We start from the raw sequence: 23,066 nt of genomic DNA, 5'->3' as shown, positions 1-23,066 counted from the left end.
TGTTTGCTCTAGTCCTTTGCAGCCTTCCAACTGTGCAAGCGCAGGGAAAAATTAATTCAGATTGTTTCCCAAGTTATGCAAGAGCCACATGGAATAGAAAGTGCACAGATTTTACTATTTCGGGGTGTTCTTTCATGTCTCATAATTTACTGTGCTATCATATTTGCAGACAAATACAAACTAACACATAAGCAAAGTCACCTCTGGGGTGTTGAGAGAACACAGGGCAAGTGAAAGGACACCCTCAGCCAAATATCCACCCTTCGGAGCTACCTGGGTAGAGCTCACCCTTCTCAGACCTCCGCAGTGACAATGAGATCTAGTCCACGCTACAGATACAAGGAATATAAACCAACAGAGGCTAAAGCCACCTAAGGCCGCAGCGCCACCGTATTATCTCACGCTGCGGAGCAATAGGCCGCCACCCTCAGACATATAACCACCAATCAAACAATCAAGGCCTTTTCCGCCTTCCATCCCAAAGGGCAGGGTTTAAATCTTCAGCCTGTGTAAATCTCAATTCCTTTGCCATTTTTACGGGACCTAGGACAATTTGCATCAGCTGAGGAGCTGCAGCCTCCCATGACTGAAGAACGAAAGCAATGATGCTTGCTGGCATTTACATCCTCCCTCCTTGCAAAGGATACATTCCCATCCCCAACGCCTTTGGGAAATGTCTCAACGTGAAAGATACGCAGCAGTATGTGCTGTGAGGAAGGGAGAACTGCTGCTCCCCTGTCCTACTAAAATGGAATGGTATTGGCATGCAGATTTGGTAGCAGCACGTTTGATCTGCAAATCTCCTGTTATTGACTGCTCTTCCACGACCTGATAAATTAACAGCGCTAGGACGTGCCGGCCTATTTATAGAAAATACAAGAAAGCAGCATTTGCAGCAAAGTTGCAGCAAGCTGCGTTTGGTGAAGCTGTTGCTTGCACGAAGTTCACCCCGTGCTCGCCATCTGTTCACACTGTGCTGGAAAGCACCTCCACCCTGGTCTGAGAGCCTGTAAATCACTGCTGAACCATCTCAGTGACCTTATTAAATAACAATACATGGCACAGATAATCTCTCAGCAGTACATACGTCTTGTACGTCTGCACCTTACTGGTGAGGCTTTGCTCTCCTGGGCTTGGACTCTTTAAGAAGACCAGTGAGGCAGCATCTCTCTCTCCCCCCATAGAGATGACCCTGCCTTTGTTTTAGTGTAAACAACATCAAGTATTTGGTCAAATGATTATTCATATGGCCTTGGCCACTACTATAGTTGGTAGTGTTTAAGCCAGAACCCAATCCCTCGTTGTTCCTTGTATCCATGGTGCTCCTCTGGCTCCCTGAGAGCACCCCCATCTCCGCAGAGCAGTGAGTTTCACAACCAGCTTTGGAAGGAGGGAAGTGCTAACAGCATCCTTGCTGGAAACAAGGAGATCAGCTCAGGGAGCAGACCAGCACAGAACAGTCTGCTCGGATGTGTGTGGCTTTAGCAAGGCCAGGGAAACACCACGTGTACGTTCAGGATTGCCTTGTTTGAACTTTGTACAATCAATCTGGTTTTAGGAAGCAGAATTCCTACTGTCTTCCAGTTTCCTATTACATACCCTGCCTGAGAGACACTTGACACGAGCTGCTTGCTCTCTGCAGTTCAGTGTCTTCCACACAGCAGCACCCTGGGGAATCTGCAGCATCTCCCCCTCCCAGCAATGGTGAGGCAAAATGCACCCACCAAGCAGCAACCAGCTGGAGCTCACAGAAAAGCTTTGGCACTGGACCAGCTCATTGCATCACGAGACAGGATTCGCCTCACCATCCAGTCGAGGGTCACTTCAAACCTTTAAATCTTCCAACAGCTACCGACTGCCAGTTCTCACATCCCCTCCAGCAGAACATCTCAGTGCTGGGTCCTGCATGGAAATTGCAGTTGGAAAGATGGCGTAGGAGGCAAAGAAAGAGGGGAAAAACATTCTCCCCAATGACAAGGAATAGTAAGGCAATAGCAGAAGGGAACTCAGTCGGTTTCACGCTGATTTATTCGTAGAATACTTTTTCAGATGCATCTTATCTGCCTACCATCAATTGTGCAGATATTAGTCAAAAAAAGCTGGGACTTCTGTTGTGGTGAGCTTTGTCTGCATGGACTGCATGAGCACCCAGGGCTCACCCACAACGAGCACCAGACAACAGACCGACAGAGCCAGCGTTTCCAAGAAAAAGGTGCCAACTCCTCTTACACAGACTGACATCTCTGTTCACCACCCATTAGCTCTCTCTGACTGCCCTTCCCATGCTCAGCCCACGGGTAAGTGCTGTCACGACCCAAACTGTAAAGTTATGCCACTTTTTCCTGACAATCCTTAAGAGATTTAACACCAGGTAAAGCAGTTTCATTTGCTAATGTTAAAGTGAAGATCCAAAGATCTCCCTGCACCTTGGTGGTAATAGGAAGGGTCCATCAGAAGCCAAAGGCAGGCTTACAGGAGCTGACGCCTCCCTTTTGCTTTCTTCTCTTGGCCACATGCACATCCCCTTCTCGTCTGTGGCCTGAGATACATTAAAGCAGCTGCACCTTTACCAATTTATCATAATGCTCCAGCTCTGAAAACACTGTTCTACTTCCTCCACACCTTCCTTGGTTAAAATAAATCCATTTGATAAAGAGTAATCAAAAGCACCCAAACAGACTAACTTTCAGCATGACATTTGGAAAGCATTGCCGTAACTGCTGCCAATCAGCAGCAGGTGAAAACATCCAAGCTCTTAAAGAACAATCACACAAACCTTTCAACTGCCTCGAGTTCCAGATCGGAACTTGACGGCAATTAATACCACCCTTCACTTCCAGAAGTCAGTGCCTGTGCCCCATTAAACTCCCCGAGAGGGGACAATTAGCTGGAGACTGACAGTAATTGAGTCAGTTCATTTATCAGAAGGGATAAAACCACCCTCAAAACACATTAATGTGTGGGTCTTAAAATCAGTATTATTCTATGCCACTGCGCAACAAATGTATCAGTAGCATGAGGAACACAGCCACAGCATTAGTCAGGATTACCGGGGTGTAAATAATGTTTTGCCTCATGAAGTCTGTCTATGACGATCAGATTATTTAGCTCTAATACTACAGTCGAATTAAGAGCTCAAACGTATAAAAGGGTGTATCTAAGAATCGATAGTGGATCACCGAAGCATTTAATCACTGTTTTACTAATCTTCCTGCACTACCTGAACTCAAACTGACTCCTTGCACTAAAATCAATGGTGCTAACATACTCATTAATGACGGCTCATTCAGAGGAATGAAACCATCAGAGTTTGAAAAACTAACCCACGGCACAGGAGCTGGAAGCTGCAGCTGTCAGTGGCGCATGGGCTAACACCCAAAGGCTTCCTGTGGGAGCAAGAAACTCCCTACAATTTCAGTGGAAGTTCCTATAAGAAATCTTGTACCAAGGGAAAACGGCCACGACTGCAGGTGTAACAGTGTCCCCCAGAGAGGGGGACATCTGATGCAGGGGCCGTGGATCTCCAGCCATTGCTCCTGTCTGGGGTGAGGCTTGAGAACCTGCTTGAACATTCAACATTGCCCACACCAGGGATTTCTGTTCACACAAGGTGTGTGTGTTTCCCAACCCCAATTTCTGCTGCCTTACATCACTTCCCATCACAGAGGGCAGTTTCCCGTTGGTCCAGGGGCTATACAAAGCCCTTTGGAGCTATGCATTGTCTCTGCATCCCACATTCGTGTCTCTTGTTTATACTTCTCACCAGCAGCCAGCGAGTCTGCCGCATCCCCCTGCCAGGCTCCCCTACGTGACTGTCTCAGCGCTGACCTGCACATCTGACACTCCTGTCCTGAGACTCATTTCTCCAAGGTCTGTCAGTTCGGCTGCGACAGCTTCTGCTTGGCATCTACAGGCTCCAGGCAGCCTCTCCCCGAAGGACTTTCTGAAGACGAGAACACAATTTCTGACTAGGGTTTCGTCAGGCTGCCTGGAAAAGGATGTTACTCAAAACTGCTCAAAGATAGCATTTTCTTATTTTTATGCAATTGTTGAGCAAATATCAGAATGCAAAACTGCCCCTGGGATTGTAAAATGGAATTAAATCTTCCAACAAACAACAGAAAATGGACACCGACATCTCTATTAGCAACAAAATGTCTCATGCTTAGAAATTGGTAATCTAACACCCCTCCAGGGAATTCAGAATGGTGAGAAAAAATGGTCTAAGCCAACACCGGAGAGAAAGAGAGAGATACATAAATTTAAATGAGACACAAACTGGGTGTGAGGTGGGCAAGAGGGCATCCTTGTTTCAGTCCCACCCCAGTGCATCCCCATTCAGGAGGTCATGAATGGAAAGCAATTGCCCAGATGCTCTGCGGCTCCCAGCAGCGCTGAACCCAGCACGAGCAGGCACATGAGGATCACTCCACACAGGGCGCATCCTCCAAGCTGCTAAACTGGATCGACCCCTCCAAGCAGTGATAAGGGCAGAGCAGGGACGAGTGATGTGGCTGAGCTTCTTCTGCAAGTGCCAAACTCCAGCCTGCCTTGGATGGCACAGCTCAGACAAGTTCCTTGATAGCACTGGTTCACACCAGCTTGGCAACCTGGTGATCCGGCACCGTACACAACACAAGTCACAGTCCTGGGAAACAACTGATCCCAGTGCAACAGCCAGAGAACTGAAAACAGTGTCCCCAACTGAGCTACGTCACGCTGTCCGGCAGAAGCAGCATGGTTTGGCACAGGCAGAAGCACAGGTATGCAACCACACTTCAGGAGCCGTTATGGTAAAGCGGAAAGGGTAAGTTGGCACTGGAAGTCTGGCCCCCACCTCCCTGCTTTGTCCACAAGAATGAACAGATGACATCCTGGTTAGCGTCGCCAAGGTAATTTACACAGCTCCCATGCTGGATTTTGATGATGATACGATTCTCAGAGAAAACACACAAAACTAAAAAAATGGTACACAACCGACAAGGTGCCCATCAGCCTGCCTTCCTTGCCTCTCCTTCTCCCGCAAGTGTTGTACATTTAAAATGGCTTGCCACGTTCTCTTTTATGTTCTGCAGTTAATGGTGTTTGAACTTCAAAGAGGAGAGAAAACCCTATCCCTTCACCATGCAGTCAAATATTATGCAACAGCATTGCTGAAAAGCTACAAAATATGTTGCTAAAATAAACTCCTGTTCAAGCTCTTCCTACGGTATTTTTCAGGAAGTTCAGAACACACTGCCCTTCTGCCCAAACAACACTGAAACAAATACTTCTCTCTAACCAGGTACACCCTCTTCTTGGAGTCAAAAGGAGTAATTGTGTTTAAAACGATGCATTTGTCTGAAGTACCCAGCTGAAACTGGGCTTTTATATCTAAAAGTTGCATGTATGAAATGGCAACGTTATTCCTGGGTGAACATTATACACATACTGGCAGATAAATTCCAAATCTGTCTAGGAAACCAACGATTTATCGTTAATACAACACGTCTGACTCCAGCAGACTGTTTGGAAAACCTAAAATGTGCTTCGTACTATGCATGAATATGGATAACACACGCACATGCACGCACGTTACGTGCAGGTTTCATATATAGAAAAAAGCGGAGCAGAAAGACTAAACATAAATTGAGACTATATGAGATCAGATTTTAATTGAAGTTTTAATAGCAGCAAACTGCTGGAGCTACCTGCTTGTTATTAGTCTTGAAAAGCAGAATGAAAATAGAATTTTAACCTTTCATCTGTAACATGGTTCTTGGTAATAAAATTATCCTGGAGCCATGCATGCACATAGCTGGTGTCAACTCCTTAATATGCAGAATAAATTAAAGGCCACTTACATACAGCAAAAAAGTATCCAGTTAATTTCATGCGCTTTCGTGCCAGTCCTTATGCTGGTGCAGCTGCACAAGGAACCTGGCCAAGCCCTGCACCTCCTCCTTAAACTCTGCCATTCTTTAAGAAAACTGACTCATTCTCTGAACCTGGCCCTTACTGACCATTACCCCGACTGTGTTATTAATCCTACTTCATCTTTCCACAGCAAAAGCCACCGTAATGAGACAAACACCCTTACCTCCATTTTAATGTGCATTTACGTCTCCGGCTATCAGCAACAAAATCACTGGTACTTTACTGACTGTGGGTGAATAGCCCACTGAAGTCAACAGAAAGACTCCTGATAACTCATTTCTTTCCATCTGGCATTGACATTGCCAATATTCCCAATCAAATACATGGAACACCAGGCCAAATCTTGTCCAAAAAATCATACTGTCTCTTCCTCTTTAGTGCCATACAAGCAATAATCAATATAAAGAAAATAGATACAAGAAAAATGGAAGGTGCTGGACATCAAAAAACTTATCTGCCAAAAGTTTCTTTCACTACCTGCAGAATAAGGCTCCTGCTTCTCACTGTGAATGAATTCTTTCCTTTCGTATTTGGCTCTGATCCACTGTTCCCGCAGCAGTCTGGAAAAAAAAGAAAAAAAGAAAAAAGTAGACACGGTCCAAGATAAACTAAGGAGGAATCCACAATCATTAATTCTACAATCAAAATACAACTGTGATTTAAAAGTCTTCCAAAAATTAAATTGCACACTTTGGAGTCAAGGGCTTCTTCCACTGTGTTAGAGAGCAAATCAATTGTTTTATTTTATTGGAAATTTACTAAGACCTACAGATTTAGCAAAATAGCCCATTTCCACCCACCCGATCAGCCTCTGCACATAATTCCCTCAGTATAGGAACAATTTTAAACATAAGCTCCTCAGACTGGATTCTTTAGTAAATGGGATCATTGAATAAAAAAAAAAACAACAACAACAAAAAAGCAATAAACATAAAAGAGAAAAAATTCTTTGCCTTAAAACTGTCAATATGAAAACCGAAACTTGGTACATTCAAACTTAGAGCCTGGACTGCTTACCCTAAGAAAGAAATCTATGACACATGGTGGAAAACATGTCTATTATGAAGTCCTCTATTCTTCATGCTGAAAATGATACCAAGACTTCCAGAAAGGAATAAACAACCCAGACGTTATAAATACATTTTTGTTATTTTATTTTAGCATGAGTACTGGAATTAATGAAGGACATAAGTAGTTTAAATCTAGAATAAGATAGCAATTGCTTCAAACAGCTCTAACTGCGCTTTGTTAATTGCACGGGAACCTTAAATAGCCCAAGCAGGCAGAAACACATGGAAATAACGGTATGTGTCATCCCAGCTTCACAGCAGACATTTAGAAGTGGCCTACACTGATGACAGTGAAAGATCCCCCAGCATCAGGCGTGTTCTGTAAAACCCATCACACTTCAACACATCAACACCCCGCTAACGAAAACTGTTGATATGCTGAAGAATCTCTGCTTTTTTTTTTTTTGCTGACCGCACAAATTTAACGCTAGCTTCCCAGCAAGACACATTCCAGAAACGTTTGAAGAAGATAAGCGTACTAGTATTGCTTGTGAAAATTCATCTGGGGGCTACAGCAAACAAATAGATCAAATTTGCAAGATATTATTCAAACAGAACCGTGGGTGTAATAGGTTTCCTGGAAGTAAAGAAGGAAATAATCACATGTATTTTATCCCACCCATTGTTTCATCTCCCCACCCTTCTCCCACAAGCCTCAGGGAGCAACACAGCTTCGCTGCATCCAAAACTCAGCTGGGAGTCTCTGCTGTAACAGAAATAATGCACTGAATCTGCCTTTCCCCCTTCTGTTCCTGTTTTCAGGACTGATCTTTAGTTGTTACACACATCTGCAAGTTTCACTGTGAACTCGGAAGGCGAACACCCATCTCCCTTCTGCTGCCACCCTGTGCCACGCTCTAGTCTGAGGATAACCCATCCTCAGACCTTCACAGCGGGGTTCAGATGGGCTTCGTAGAAGTGTGCAAGGGGGTCTTCTGGGCTGAGCAGGATCCTCTTTCTTGATCCAATACCTACAACACTGTAAACGTAGAATGTTGTTGACCCAGAAGGAAGAATTTAATTGCCCGTTTCTATATTCTGCTGCTCATCAAGAAAGCTACAGAAACTTAATCAAACAAAATCAACATTAGTACTTAAATTTGTTTCTGTTCGTGCAATTTTCCAGCCCGGCTGCTGCAGACAGCTTGCTGTCACTGTAGCCAAACTTGGACCTTTTCAACAAGACAATTAGGAATTTAACGATAAGGAAGAGAATTCACACCACCCTCGGCTCCAGCTGACTTCAGTGGGTTCAGCAGGAGCTGCAGCTGTTCAGAGCCTCTGAAAGTCAGCCTTCCAATGCAAATGTTTAAATAAGGTTCATGCGCAGCAATGGGAAAACACTCTTGCTCTATAATGCAAATACTACAACAGATACACTCTGCTGGTCTTACGCCTTAGGGAACAGTGCTCTGCAATGACTTATTTCCCATGACGCTGTCAGTGACAGTGGTTCAGTATCTCCACAGCTGTTGTGCAAGAGAGCACAGATTTATCAGTCATGAGGCACCTAGCCCGAGTGTACATCCTGAGAAGCTGCAAAAAGCTCTCAGTAACCTCTCCCAGCACTTGGGCCAGGCCACAAGTGGCTCCAGTGGCAAGTGCTATGGCAGATAAGACTATGGCCACGCTGCGTTCCCAGCTCACACAACTTCCCACCACCTCACACATTCTTCCTTCCTTCCTCATCATCACAAACCCGGGTTCTTTCAGCAACAAATTTCCCAAAAATCAAGTTACACCAAGAGCAGCCTGCAGTTAGGACGACTCGGTGCAAGGCCAGCAGCTGCAGCTTCTGCTCCAGTTGTTATTTATAGAAAGCAGAACAGCTCTAGCAAAAGAAACTGAAACAAAGGCCCAAGGAGGACGGCGAGGAGTCCAGCATCTCCTTACAGGAGACTGAGAGGCTGAGCAGGGACTTGACCATACTCAGTACCATGGACTGGAGGCAATCCTGCCACAAAAAAAAAAAAAAAAAAAAAGCTTTTGAGTCTGGAGTTAAACCCTAGTGTCACTGGCAATCCTTGCGTGAATCTAAACAGGAATTTGTCTCGGTATCTATGGGATCTGAAAGCAATCAGAGCTCAGGGCCAAGCCAAAGGTCCCTAAGCCATATAGTCCCTCTACTGTTTCCATTAGACTTCAGAACTGATCTCCATTTCATTTTAAGTATGCCTTTGGGGGGCTTTTAGACATTTGCTGCTGACAGAATTCTCTGTTTTAGTTGAAGTGTATTTTTCTTGAGGTTAATTTGTACGTAAATAACCCGGGGCAGATATCACATGCCTAATACAGGACACTACATCCAAAGCCCCCTTTGATTTCAACGCTCGGTGAACAGAAATGATTGTAGCAGTAGCCTTATGGTATTTTATTGCATTTCTGGTGATGGGATGTGCAGCAAATAGGCAGTTTGTATTTGTTAGAAAAATATAACCATCATTCCTGAACTGCGGAGACGCACAGCTTTCAGGATCAAGTCCAAAAGCTTTAACAGCCCACCTAAAGTCTGGCAGGCTGCTGCTTACAGGGAATGTGTCATGGTTTTGGCAATTAAAACAAAGCTCTTTGTAATTACCAGGATGAAAACCTGGGAGCAAAGGAAAAAAAATAGGGAAAGATTACATTTCCAACAGAATAGTAGCTGCCCACCGAACGGAGCAGGACTGCGTGGCACCAAGGAGGCAGTGGATCCAGAGGCCAACAACACACTGCCAACACCAACACCTCCAAATCTCATCGTAGGTACTTGTTTGCTTGCCTGGCCACCCACACGAAAGCACATGGCCCCTGCCAAAGGATCAGGGAGAAACGATTTAAAAGAAGTCAGTGGAACAGCTTTATCTTGGTCCCACATACTCAAAGCCTTTGTTGCAGAGCACAAAACAGCACAGGAAAGGCTGTTCTTGTGTTCCAACAGTTTGATATCAAACTGTGGCTGCATGGCCTCACTGTGCTCCGCACAGGAGTGCTGGTCAGCCAAGTTTACAGTCTCCAATTTATTGTTAAACAAGACCTTCAGCAGGGCTGGCTTTCCTGGGGTGCTCTATGGTGCACCCACCACAGGGGCTGCATAGCTGCTGCAGCTTTTTGGACACGTAGGCCAGTCAAGAAGCCCCAGCCAGAGCTGTAAGCGGCCCAAAAGCCATTGAAGAGCAACCATCAGTCTTCTGGTGACGTCCTTGTAAGCCACCAAACCAGACAAAGACTAAAGAACGTCATCCAGGAACGTCTTTTCCGAAACCCAAATCTGCAGCATCTGGAGCTTGTCAGAGGTTTGTCCAGGAAAAAATTAAAAATGCTTTTTCAAAGGCAATTCTGTGGACATGGCTATGCCAAGTTTCTGTCAAAACTCTGTTTTAATGAAATTTTAAGTCTGAGTCCAAATTTTTGCTCATACAGTGCAAGGGCAGCCATTGCAGCGTAGACTAAAAGCCCTTCCAGCTTCACATCTTGCTCCAGCACCTTTTCCGATGGGGTAAGACAGCTTTCACTATTTCTGAGCCTTACCAGCGCAAGAGGAGTTGAGCGTGACTCAAGCCATCACAGGAGGCTCCAGCACTCGGGAACCAATGAGCAGCCAGTCTTTGAGAGGCTGCGCTGCAATACCCCGAGAGCTTTATACCCAAGACATCAAGGCACTGTTGAAAGCCATGGATATAAGATCTGAAGAATCTGACCAATAAGTGGGAGCTGGAGGCAAAATGCTCAACCGTAATCATTAAGCCTTACTGGGATACATCCTCTCTCTGACTGATGCCTCACCTCATTCCAGATGAGGCAACCACACAGCACAACCCATACTGCCCCATTTTTCCTACCAAGGCACTTAAGCACACTGTACAGTCAGTATACTTAAGTGTTTTGCACGAAGACCAAATGTATGCTGCTCTGTGTTACTGAATCAAGCAAGTAAGCAACATGAACCACTGTTAAGTATTGGGCAGGGACATGGATGTACTTCCAGCATCGCAAAAGCCCAGCAAGAGCTTGTCTCCATCTTCTAAGAGCTTTCTGTCAAGCCTGTGGCTGAAGAAGGCCTTTCTCCTTCACTTTTACCCTGTGCTCGCACTGTATCCACCCCAGGAAACGCTACTGGTACAGCTCTCAATCTGCTGCCAGTGCACAGAGCTGGAACAAGATCACTCATGACCATCCAAAGAGCGATTCTGTGGTTTAAGTTCCTCACCCAACACTCTTTGGGTCAGCGCTGTGCTGGTGCATGAGCAGGGTCTGGTATTCTTTTCAGCCTCAGGGACTCCCCAGATGTACAAAACTTGGCTGCTCTGCACACTGCTCCCGCTGCATGGGCCAAGCTGTTGGCAGATGGAAGATGAAAGGAGAGGGCAGAATGGATTTTTTTGTTTGGTCTGGTTGTTTGTTTTTTTTCCTGTGCACAGCTGGTAAAATTTCCCTGGGCAATTCCAGAGCACCCCTCCAACTTCTGTAACCACTGCCAAGTTTCTGACAGAGCCAGGAAGCCACAATGGGGTTTCTGGAGGATGCAGAAGCCAGATGCAGCAGGCAAACACCACATATTTTCCAAGGAACGAAGCAACGTTACAGGCAAGTAGAAAAAAGGACAAGCTGGCTCCAGAGCACTTCTTCCCTCTCGTTCTGAACTTTGCAGTTCTTCAAGCAACCAAGGCAGAAGGATTCCCAAAGAAAAGACTAAAATGAATGAACAGCCTGTCCTTATGGCTCATATGTCAGCATCCTGACGTGCTGAGCTTGAGAGCGGCTTCTACAAAGCATGCCCAGCCACCGCAGCCATCCAACACGGGGTGTTGTAATTAAAAGCATCAAAGTCTCCAGATGCTGCAGAACGCAGGTTGGCACACAACAGCGTGGCGCTAGTGGTGGCTGGAGGTGTTAGCCATGGCCACGCCACCCAGGGCTGCGAGCTGGGAACAGCTCATGCTGCTGCAGTGATGGGGATGCAGCAAGGCGGGGAGATAGCTAAATAGACACCCCTTTACGAGGCAGAGCTCCCCTGATCTTTGCTAGCATTTATCTACTGAAAGGCAGAGGGAGCCTCTGACCAGAGAAAGAAAAATACAACCTTGCACATCACCCTCAAAACATCCCCAACACACGACATACCCACAGCTGTTTGTACAGCAGCACAGTGTGTGAACAAGACCTGCTGCTGCAAGGGATCTCAGCCATGTTGCTATTGCAGAGAGCACCTACACGAGCAGAACTTCAGGCTCGGCTCTGAAACTCGGGCATGCAGGCTGAAAACCATCCCTATGCAAAATATCCACAAGTTACAAGCACAGAGCAGATAAACCGCCCCAGAAGCAGCAGCTTGCAGGAGGACTAGCATTGCCTCCTAATTAAGAACAAAATTAAAAGCCTTAAATAGAGAAACAACAACAACAACAAAACCTTAGCCCCCCTTATAACTCACAGGTTATAAGCCTGGCCACACACATCTCCACCAGGCATCCGGGAAGGGCTGCAGATTGAGCAGCCACCCCAGCAGGGTCAACGTGATCTCGGAGACTGCTTTTACGGGGCTGTGGTTGGAGCTCAGCCACCGCTCGGCAAAGCTCCCCAGAGCGCAACAGCACCACAGGATGAAAGAAAAATACAGCAGAAGCAAAGCCCATGCTGCATTATCAAAGGAAGCCAAACTAAGTGAGCTCAGAACGAGCCACAGTCATTTCTGCCAGCCCAGCAGCAGAAGGGATGAAAACGCTTGTGGTCTGAAAGCTGGCTGAGCAGCAGGGCCAGCTTCCGCGTGCTCGCAGCCTGACCGCTGCGAGGGGAGCTGGGCGCAGTTCACAGCCACCTCACAACACACAGCACGGGTCGGATGGCCCCAAAAGGACACGACAGCAGCTAGGGCTGGCACGCCATCACCTAATTGAATTTAACCGAGACGTGAGATGGAACAAAAACCCTTCGGTATGGGTTGCATACACGTCACTCCCATTATGCTCAATGCAATTATTTTGCAGCTTGTCAGTTGAAGGAGGTTAAAATCCGATCATACCCCTGAGTTTAGCATCAGGAGCTGCAGTCAGCGAGGATCAGTTGGGCGGGAGCCTCTGCCATTTCTGGCTCTTTTCTGTTCAGTAGCAGCCCTCCAGCGCAGGAGGGCACAGCTGCCTCAGAGGTGTGCTGACCTCCAGCACTGCCAAACGCCCACAGCGCCCAGTAAAGCCAGTGGGATGCATCTCCATCTAAATCTACAGCTTGCAGGTTGTTTTGAGACACAGGGAGACAAACTCCCCCAGCGCTGTCACTGCTAGGAGAAGTACCACTAGGTGAAGACCATCCTTAATATCCCAAGTACAAGCAAGTCTGAAAACAGCACAACCAACTGCTGGGATTTTGGATCTCAGAGACACAGATGTGGTACTGGATCCTCTCAGGACCACAGCACTCCGTAAGAGCTGTCCGGTTATCAAGGACAGCATCCACGTCACAGTTGCTGCTGGCATAGCTAGCAACTCCTCCTGCCATTTGGGTAGCACGGCAAGCTTGCAGCACACTTTTTCTTCTTTACATCAAGGAGATGCTAAGGAGAAGACAAGGGAAACAAGCATGAGTAATGCTCTGCCAAAAGACCGTAGATTTTTGGTTTAAACCCAACTCCACGGAGAAGCAAAAGAGAAATAAGCAGCAGTTTTCCTTTTGTAGATGCACCATCTTAGGAAGTGCAATCTATTTACTCAGCAGGATCCACGAAGCAGTGGATGCACAGGGATGACACGGATGCTAGAAGCATCTGCAAGGGGCACCACAGCCCTCATGGAGATGTTGAGACACGCATCATAAATCTGAGGCCACCGGGCCCTGCAGCAAAGGGATACATCTGCCCTGGGGAGACAGAGGCAGGCTTTTGTGCATGGAGCTGGGTGGGCCAATGGCATGCCAGAGCCCGTAGGAAAGCAGGCAGCAGGGTCAGGACAGGTCTTCCCATCCCTCCATCTGGGTGGGGAAATCAGTGCTAGGCAGAAGAGCAGCAATCCTGTCACCTGAGCACAGACAGTCAGACGGCAGGTCTTGTCCTTGACTGTCACAAGGCAAGTCCCCTCCACCTCCTCCAGCTGCCCAGTTTGAGGCATCTTTTTTCCATCACGAGTCCCTATGAAGTCATAGCCCTGACCTTTCAGACCCTCACCCACACAAGCACTTCTGAGCCCCCAAGAAACCCCACTTATTCTAGCGGTGAACCATCTTCCCCCGCCTTCCTCAAGTCAGGACCCAGGAGCGTCCATTCAAAGTGGGAACAGAAAGGTCTCAGCCTCCCCACATGGTCAAACAAACGTGGGCTCTTTCCTCTCTCCTTCTTGGGAGAGGCAGAGTTAAAAAGGAAAGAAAAGTCACTTTTGCTAAAGCTATTTTTGCTGAAGCTATATTTCCTCCAAAATAGAGAACAAAATAAACAATGGTGCTGCCATGTTGAGCTGAATTTGCATTGTCTGCTCCCCAGGATGAACACTACACACCACAGAGACTGCGGGGCCGCTCTGGCTGGGAGCTCCTTCCTGGCAGCTCCTCCTTGGGCTCTCTCCCACAAAGCACAGGTGCTGGAGCACGAGGAGAGGTAAGGCACTGAGACGTTTTTCTTGAGAAAAATAATCCTGGCAAGATAACCACACCACACTCAGAGCATGCTTCTCCACAACACACCGTGGCTTGGCCAACCCTCAAATCACTCCTGCAGTTGCAGGCACTGCGGAAGTTGTTGCCAGAAGCCATTTTAAGATCAAAACCGAGATCTGCCAACTGTGCACAAACGAATGATTTCTGTTATTGTAAGGCCAGGCAGTGCTGTTCACACCTGGGCCTTCCCACATTTAGCATTTGGGCATTGTTGAGTAGTGGGTAATGGATGCACCACCAATATACTTCACAGGGACAACGGGTGCCCTCTTCTTTCTTTTCTACAAAGGCTTTTTGCATGATGTAGGAAGACAAATATAGGATTAAGAATATAAAGTCACCTTGAAAATGAGCCGAGACTCTTGTGAACCCTTTGGCTCACTTTTGGTGTGATTTCAGATTTGGGGAACACAGCAGAGCCTTCCTACTCAAAGGCTAGCATCTCACAGAGGGAGTCCTACAAATGCTTCCAATATTTCAATTTTAGGCACCTCTTAATGTCTGAATGCATTTCAGAGCCTCATATACAGACCAAGCATTTTCATAACACGGTGCTGAACAAAACCTCCTGTTCACTGGTGACAGCAGTTCAAGCAGCAATCTCAGGGCTACTACTCACCAGTTTGCTAATACTAAAATACTGGCTCTGGAATTTATGCCCTCCAGAGAAGGTTCTGCAAAGACCGTTTTCACATACATTTAAAACTCCCTTGGTACACGGCAGGCTCAGGCCCTAGAAAACAATCCTGCAGAACAAACACCACCCGTTCATTCTCTCCTTGCTCCCTGGCCAGTACAGCACGTTCTGTCTGCTCAGCTGCCGTGGTGTGTAAAGTCTGCCCCAGCTTACGATGAAGGTTTACGCTACACGGTAAGGGATACAATATCTTTTTGCTTGTCCCCATGGAGGAGATTATTTGTCATGTCAAGAGGGAAAAAAAAAAAAAAAGAAGGGAAAAAAATCCACCATTTTGGCACTAAAACCCAGCATTTCTGTATTACAAGTAACATAGCCTCTCATACATCAGATAAGCGAGCTATGTTTTGATGCAGAAGGGCTATTTGAAAAGGCAGAAATCAATGGTTAGAAATTGGCATTTTTGTAGCCTTAGGAACCTGGAAGAGTCTGGGGAACAGACAAACTATTGACTTCTCTGCATCATCTCAACCGGACTTATTAAATAAGATCCCACGCGTGGTATAAACTCTACCATATGCGTTCAGAAGAACAAAGATTTTCAGGGCTTTCTATAAATGAAACTCCCCTCTGCAGCGGAAAAAATGTATCATGCTAAAACTAAAACATTACGGAGGCTGCAGCTGTACAAACAAACAAATGTTGTTTACCAGCAAAGGTATTTACTTACTGACAGTCAAGAAATGTTGGCTTGTAATAAAATGGTGGCATTTTTGATTCATATTTTGCTTTTGCTACATTGTTTCCATTTGCGGCCATAAACTGTAAAAGAGAAGAGAAAAAAAAATTAAGAAATTTTAATGCTATTTCCTCTTGTCCTCCTTTGTTTCTACAGAGTAATAAACTAAGTGGGATGAGGCCTGTGTTTATTTATTAAAAGGCTTCTCTGTGTGCAGAAAGGATGCTGTAAAGGCTGTGCCTGCAAACCAAGCCTCAGAAATTAGCCCTGGAGACCCATCGACACTCTGGCTATACAGATATTACATCTCTGATCCAGCCTGGCATTTCAGAGACAGGGCACGGAGGTGAAAAAGGAGCTAAAACTGTCGGTGCTCAATATCCCACAGCAGTCTGCTTAATACTATCAGGGTGGGGGTTTTTTGCTACAGATTTGCTGTAGGATAGGAAATCCCATCAGATCATTTCAGTCATTTGGGCTGCTGTCCCTCCTAGGAGCCAGGCCACCCTACTGGACAGGGACTGCCCTGAAAATTATCACATCCCACTCCCTGAGAGCATCTGCTTAATGCAGTGCTGGGGATGGGTGCGCAACCCAGTCACACGTGCGCAATTTCCACTGGTTCCCACGACAGCAGAAGGCAGCACACAGTGGCATGTCCCACCTGCAGGCACAGGAACGTGATGGCTCCCAGAGATGGCTCCAGCAAGGTAATAACCTGACAGTATGACCTATGCTGTTTGCTTTGGTGAGGAACACATCGCTTGTAAAAGGATGATTTTATTTTTGCAAAGCCATGCCAACAACCTCAAAAAGGAACTTGAAATATATTAAAAAAATAAATAAAATTATCTGCCCTGACAGCCCTTCTTTCCTCCTAACCTCTTATAAAAATGGCTAGCTGAACACACTGCAAACAAAACCATATCTTTTCCTATTCATAGATGTTATTTTATTTAATGAAAGTCACTTTACAAGCCTAAGAAAAACATCTCCTCCCATACAGCCCATGCTAAATATGTTTTGCCTTGTATCAAATGCCAAGCACACAAGCAGAACAAGCAGCTAAGCTTTTATTTTATTATTTCTAAGCACTTTTTTTTTTTATTACTTTCATGTTTTGAAGGTTCTTGAGTTTACATACACAGTCTACTCAAAAAAAAAAAAAACAGGGAAGGGAAAGCCCATGCAAAACAAAAGCCTATTTTCCTCATAAAACACATGACTGAGAGCTGTGGCTTTCAGAAAAACCTCAAATCTACAAAATAAGATAAAAATCAATGACTGTTTGCATTCTCAATGCCTTTAAAGATAACAAGTCAAAGCATATAGGTTTCCTGGTTGGTTTTAGCAACATCATCCAAATCTATTCAGGTGTGTTGTATAAATACAGAGAATTTATGTTGTAAGGGTTCAGTTCTTCAGGACACTGAGTTTAAAAGCTTTCAATGCTAAGTGGAAGAAAGTCAGAAACAGCTGAGCTGGGCAGGGATGGTAGACTACAGCTGGAGGTAATGTGAGAAAATGGAGACAGTCCATTTATAATTAATAATTTCTACACACTATTTTAATGATATTTTATAGGGGTAGGAGAAATCCTCCCAACTTCTTCATGAAATGGTTATTCCATTTTTCAACCAGATCTCATAAGTACAGCACCACAGATCTCATTCCCGCATTGAGGAATTTAGTTTCCTGGGATCACATTTGCTGTAGTATCTTTAGAGAGGACTTGGTTTTACTGCTTTGCTGGTGAGGAAGCCAGAGGATAGGTGGCATTTAGATCAGTGATGTAAAACAATGACCCGAGCTCACTGGCATTTCAAGCCTGAGACTCATGTACCTCCACTTGAGCATCATCCCAGTCATCCAGACGGACAGACTTCACTTTGCTGACTTGTGGAATGTTGCGATGGATTCCTGAACAATTCAAACAGATGAAGATCCCTAGGCTATGGGATGCCCAGTCCGGATCTGAAAGAAAAACAGAAAGAAAATTGCACTTGGCTGGTCTATTAAATTCAGCACGGGAGGCAGGAGAGGTGGCCAGGACAGGGGATGGCAGGGGAGGTAAGGAGTCACCAGGGCTGAGTTCCCTGGTTATAAAGGCATCAAGTAATAATACAAGAAAAAGGTTTATATTAGTTTAAATTAACAGTTATACCAGTTACACTAATAATTAACAGAACTGCAATCTCAATTGCAGCAGTTATTCACAGAAACCCAATACACAGACAACTGCATGTGCCCAAGAACCCCAGAAGTCAATCCACACTCACATGAAGAACAAAATGTCTACCCTTCACCAGCAAATCCCGCCCAATGAGCCCTGTGTGGAGCAAAACTCCCCTATAAATCAAGCAGCTCAGGGAAACCCTTATGCTGCTTCTCTGCTTTGACAGTTCTTACTTTATTTATTGTTTTTTACAGTGGAAATGCAGCACACAGACTTTCCTCCCACAGTCGTGGCTGCACGGCAGAAAAGGCCTCTGAGCCAGGAGGGTTTCCAGCCCTCGCCTTAATGGAAAAAGGCTGCTGGTGGCAGCTCTGTGCTTTCTCTGAGCAAAACCACGCGCTGTTTACAGCCCTGAGCTGACGTCTCACACAAAGCACTTTAAACACACGTCCCTCATCTCCAAATTCCTCCTCAGGAGAGCTGCTGCCAGCCACCAGAGGCAGTGCCCAAAACGCAGACACGAAGCGGCGGAGGGCAGGACGCATCCAGCGGCGTCTCTCATCACCAATAATACCAATACAGGCCTCTTTGTTTGAACCCGGACCAGCAAATGTCAGCGCCTGCCATTCCAGCTGCACCCCAGAAGAAAGAGCTCCCTGACAAGCCGCCAAGCCAGCCACAAAACCATCACACAACCGATGGCGGCTCCTCCGCCTCCTCCCTGTGGAGAACTGCTCCCAGCATGGGCTGCTCGCCTCATCCTCCCCACACCAGCACAGGCCTGGGGGCCGCCCAGGCCTAGGCCGCCACCGAGCAATGAGGGCAGGCCTTGCTTCCTCACAAACCACCATCATTTGTTTATTTCCCCACAGTAATTTGCTGAACACTTGCTCCTCACGGAGCAGCAGTTATTTGTAACAGCAGGGGAACGCACGTTCTCCTCACACATGGGTACGGCCTGGCCGTGTCAGCGCAGCAGGGAGCAGGGTGGCGCGGGGCACCACAGCTCTTCTGGGTGGGCAGCCGAGGCCTGCTGCCAGCCCCTGCCTGTGAGGACAGCCACCAGACCCCAGCACACCACGGAGGGGACAAATCCAGTTCCCTGGTCGTGTTTAGCTATAAGTGAGCAGCCCCATGGGACGCAGCTAAGTGTCCACCCTGGAGAGGAGACCGAATTCCCAAGTTGCTGCAAGTCCCACAGAGCCAGCAGCCACATCACAGGGGACTAGCGGCCAGACATAAAGGTGTTTTTTAGTATTTCATGTGGCCTCCCATCCTCACGCAGGACTCCAACCACTACAGTTCAAGCATGGCAAATAAAAAAACGTGCAAGTCAACCTAAGCATACTGCGGCAGGAACCAAGCGCCACCAGCATCCAGCAATACCAGTGAGGGCAGAGGGTGCTCTGTGCCATCGGCCCAGATCCCTGGATGCTCACCTGGGGCCGACTCTCCTTCACATCACAAAAGAAGCACTCAGCAGACAGGCACCCCAATTACAATAGCTGCTGCCAGGTACTGAATTATAGGCTTACAACAAGAATCAACAATTATATACACTGCAGCACCACTGTCCCATGGCAGTCCAGGAGCTGCTTTACAAACCCAAAAGCTGGTTCAGTTGTAAGAAGAAACAAAAAAATAGGCAAAAAGGAGCACATGGAGCTCATCACAATCCCCATCCTCATCTCTAGCTGTGAGTTATAGGTCTATCCTCAAGCATAGTTCAACACAAAGCCTGCTGAAGTCACGCTGCAGCAAGCAGAGAGGGTCAAAATGGCCATGGTAAAGGTCTGATAGCAGAGAGGGATCAGGCATGAGGGATGGTGAGAGGGTCTGTGGGATGGGGTGACCACAGAGCAGCAAATGACAGCAGCAGTGAGGAAGAGGAGGTGGCAGTAGCAAAGTCTGTGAGTCAGGAGCTAGCGCAGTCAGCAGCACCATGTGCTCAGCCATGCTGCTACACAATAATCACACTTCAAGCCTTCCCAGAGCACTGATATCTGATTGCAGCAGCACCTGTCTCAGGGAAACATGTATCAAAGCATGCATTGGCTTCTGTGGGATTTAATCAGGAGCTTCAACACTTGTTTTACGTTAACAGTTTTATCTTAGGCACGTAGGTAGATTTCTTTATACTGTCTGCAGCTTCATGTTTCCAAGTCCTCTCAAAGAAGTAAGCCCTTCACCACCTGCACTGATGTGTGCTACGGGACTAGGAGACATCAGATATTCCTCAAGACAGGGGTGAGGATCTGTTTCGGTGAAGGAACACCCTGTAAAAATATCCCTGGGCTCAGACAGAGGTGATGTCAGGTCTGAAGGACACTGAGCCAACTCATACCCAAGCCACATTTTTTCAACATGGGCTAACAGCACCTTAAGCAGTAAGCTTTATCCACAAATGGGGCCTTACGACATTCTCCTAACATCAACAGTATTTTCTTTAGGCCAGAATCTTAAACTTATATCCCTCCCACTCCACACAATATCAAGCTGTGTTTAATTAAGAAACCAAAAGCTGGGCTATACACAGGAGCCCATACGTGTGTTCACAAAAGAGATGGAGACCACACGGCCAGTGGTGTCAAGACCCAACTCTTAGAAGGGATAATCTCAGCTCATTCGATAAAACCACACCTGCCCCTTCCTCCTGGTCACCCTTCTTACAGCATTTCTTCTTTTACTCAGCTCTGAGCTCCGTTTCCACCAAACGGCAGCATCACACGCCGTGCACGTAGGGGAGCACCGCAGAAGAGCTGCACATTTAACTGCACTTACCGAACCTGACACCGGGCAGTTTGCGCTGCTGCTGTACATTAATAGCAACTTCCTGTTCATTGTTCTACGTGCTTTAACAATATATAACTCTTCAATCCAAAAATCACACAGCAAGGGGGATGTGGGGTAGGGGGGGTGGTGGTGTAAGAGCTGTACATCCTTGGCTCTTTGTGGCCTGCTTCCCTGCGAGAGCTGCAGCCCAGAACTACACAAATTTAACAATGGTTTTTAGCGCCAAAGAGAACCTTATGGAGAAGAGATCGAAAAGCCTCAGGAGTTGAGTAAGACCCCTCCAAAAAAATCGCTAAGTAGTGAAATCCCCCAAACCAACTGATATACTGAGGGAAATCTCTCCGAAGTGTAACTGGTAAAATAATCTATTAGCAAATTTCTAATTTTCTGAACAAGCTGGGGGGTTATGGTCCATGCAAGCCCCCAGGCTGGTGCATCCCTGTGACTCTGCGTCACTGCGCTGCCCCTGGGCAGGAAGGAGGGCGGAGGATTCCCTTTTCTCCATCTTCCGGAGGTCTCTGCAAAGGCCACTTCCCCCTCGCACTCATGCCCCACAGCCTGCCCCGCGTGCTTGTGACACAGTTTTCAGAGAAATCCAGCTACAAAGCCACTGCACCCACAGATCTGCAGAAGCTGGTGGCAGATCCACAGGCAGCTGGCCAGGGTGTGCACCCAGTTCTGCAGGGATCCTTTTTTAAAGTCCTTCATAAAGCACGCAGCAGCTACAGCCTTCCCCAAAGCACATCACTGCTCCTCTGTCTTTGTTTCTGCTCTCCAGCACAAAAGACATGAAAAATCCTCAGCTCATGGCAGATAATGACAGAGATCTTCAATTTTGGCATGATAGCAGGCTTCAACACTTCAAATGACTGCACTAACATAGACTCTGAGACAAGACAACATTTTATCAAGCATCTGACTAAATCCACGTCTTTACACAACTGGGAAAGGAAGTTTGGGGAAGAACTGGTGGCACCTTTTAGGTTAAGGGAACTGACTTTCCCTGCTGCACAGCCAGTGGAGTGATGCTTCTGCAGAGCAGTGACCATCAGCAGACGTAGCATGAGCAGCAGCCAGCTGGAGTCTTTGCAGCCACCTGAAGATCACCTTGCTGCTACATACCTCAATGGCCAGAGCGCCCTGGACCCCTGGGGATTTCAGTAACCTTATTTAAGCCACTTCATTTGTTTTGATCCAGCAAATGCAGTCACTGCCACGCACTCTTCACTCTTCCAGATTATGATATATTGCCATTTTGGTGCACTAGTCACCACTTGGGCCCTGCCCAAAAAAAGATGATTTTTTCTAAGCCTCCAGAGTGTCAAGCAAACAGCAGTGAAGCCTAATGAAAACTCTCTGCCGTTCCTAAGTTCCACACAAATGACTTTATTCCATTATGCCAAGCCAAAAGGAATAAAGACTAACAAGGAACAAAGGGAACATTAAACCAAATGAAGTCTTTTAAGTGCAGAAAGTCTCTTATCCTTCAGCATCACTGCTCCAGAATGACCAATGCTTGCTCTAGAAAACTTCACTGCACAAAGCAGTAGAGATTTTTGGTCACTTGTAAATAGATTATAATGACTTTAAAAATAAAAACATGATGCAACTTCATTTAAAAACAATAAATAGATAAAGCTAAACTAAAGTCAAGATAAGGACATTGGGGTGACATTTTCATATCTTGTTCATCTGAAAGGGAAGGCAAAGTCAGAGATTAGAGAAGCATCCAAAGCAAAACTGAAACACTTGGGCAACACAGCTAAATTCAGAAATTAACTTCCCCGACCAGCCTCCTGGGGCCACAAGGCCCAGGAAAACCCAGCATACAGCAAATGAACTCTGCAGCTTCAACTCAACGTTACTAAGTGTAAGAATGGCCCACAGAGGAAAAAACTAGGGCTGAACCCCCAAAAATAATAAACGAGAACCAAGATAAGATAATTTATACAAACCAAAAGGAGAGTAGAGAAGACTGGAGGTGGGATGGCAGTGGCACATATTTTTTTCAACCAATCTTTCCAGTACCCTGGCTATAAAAACAAGGTTCCACTTCGAAAAGCCCTAAATGCCATCAACCTGAGTAAAACCCACATGAAGTAGAGAAGTAATAGG

The 23,066-nt window shown here is 46.3% G+C and overlaps 1 protein-coding gene across 5 annotated transcripts in view; it reads right to left on the bottom strand.

Moving 5' to 3' along the window:
- ADAP1 (ArfGAP with dual PH domains 1) overlaps positions 1-23,066 on the bottom strand; it is a 70,217-nt gene that overhangs the window by 29,695 nt on the left and 17,456 nt on the right. For all 5 annotated transcript variants that reach the window (XM_083799487.1, XM_083799486.1, XM_083799485.1 and 2 more), the window contains 3 exons: positions 17,826-17,956; positions 15,974-16,065; positions 6,394-6,476 (listed from right to left, as the gene is read on the bottom strand). In XM_083799487.1, coding sequence (XP_083655613.1) covers positions 6,394-6,476; positions 15,974-16,065; positions 17,826-17,956 — 306 coding nt within the window. The remainder of the gene's footprint in view (positions 1-6,393; positions 6,477-15,973; positions 16,066-17,825; positions 17,957-23,066) is intronic.

Source organism: Anser anser, assembly GCF_964211835.1.
Source record: "Anser anser genome assembly, chromosome: 15".
Lineage (NCBI taxonomy): Eukaryota > Metazoa > Chordata > Aves > Anseriformes > Anatidae > Anser > Anser anser.
This window is presented reverse-complemented; position numbering and strand designations above follow the sequence as displayed.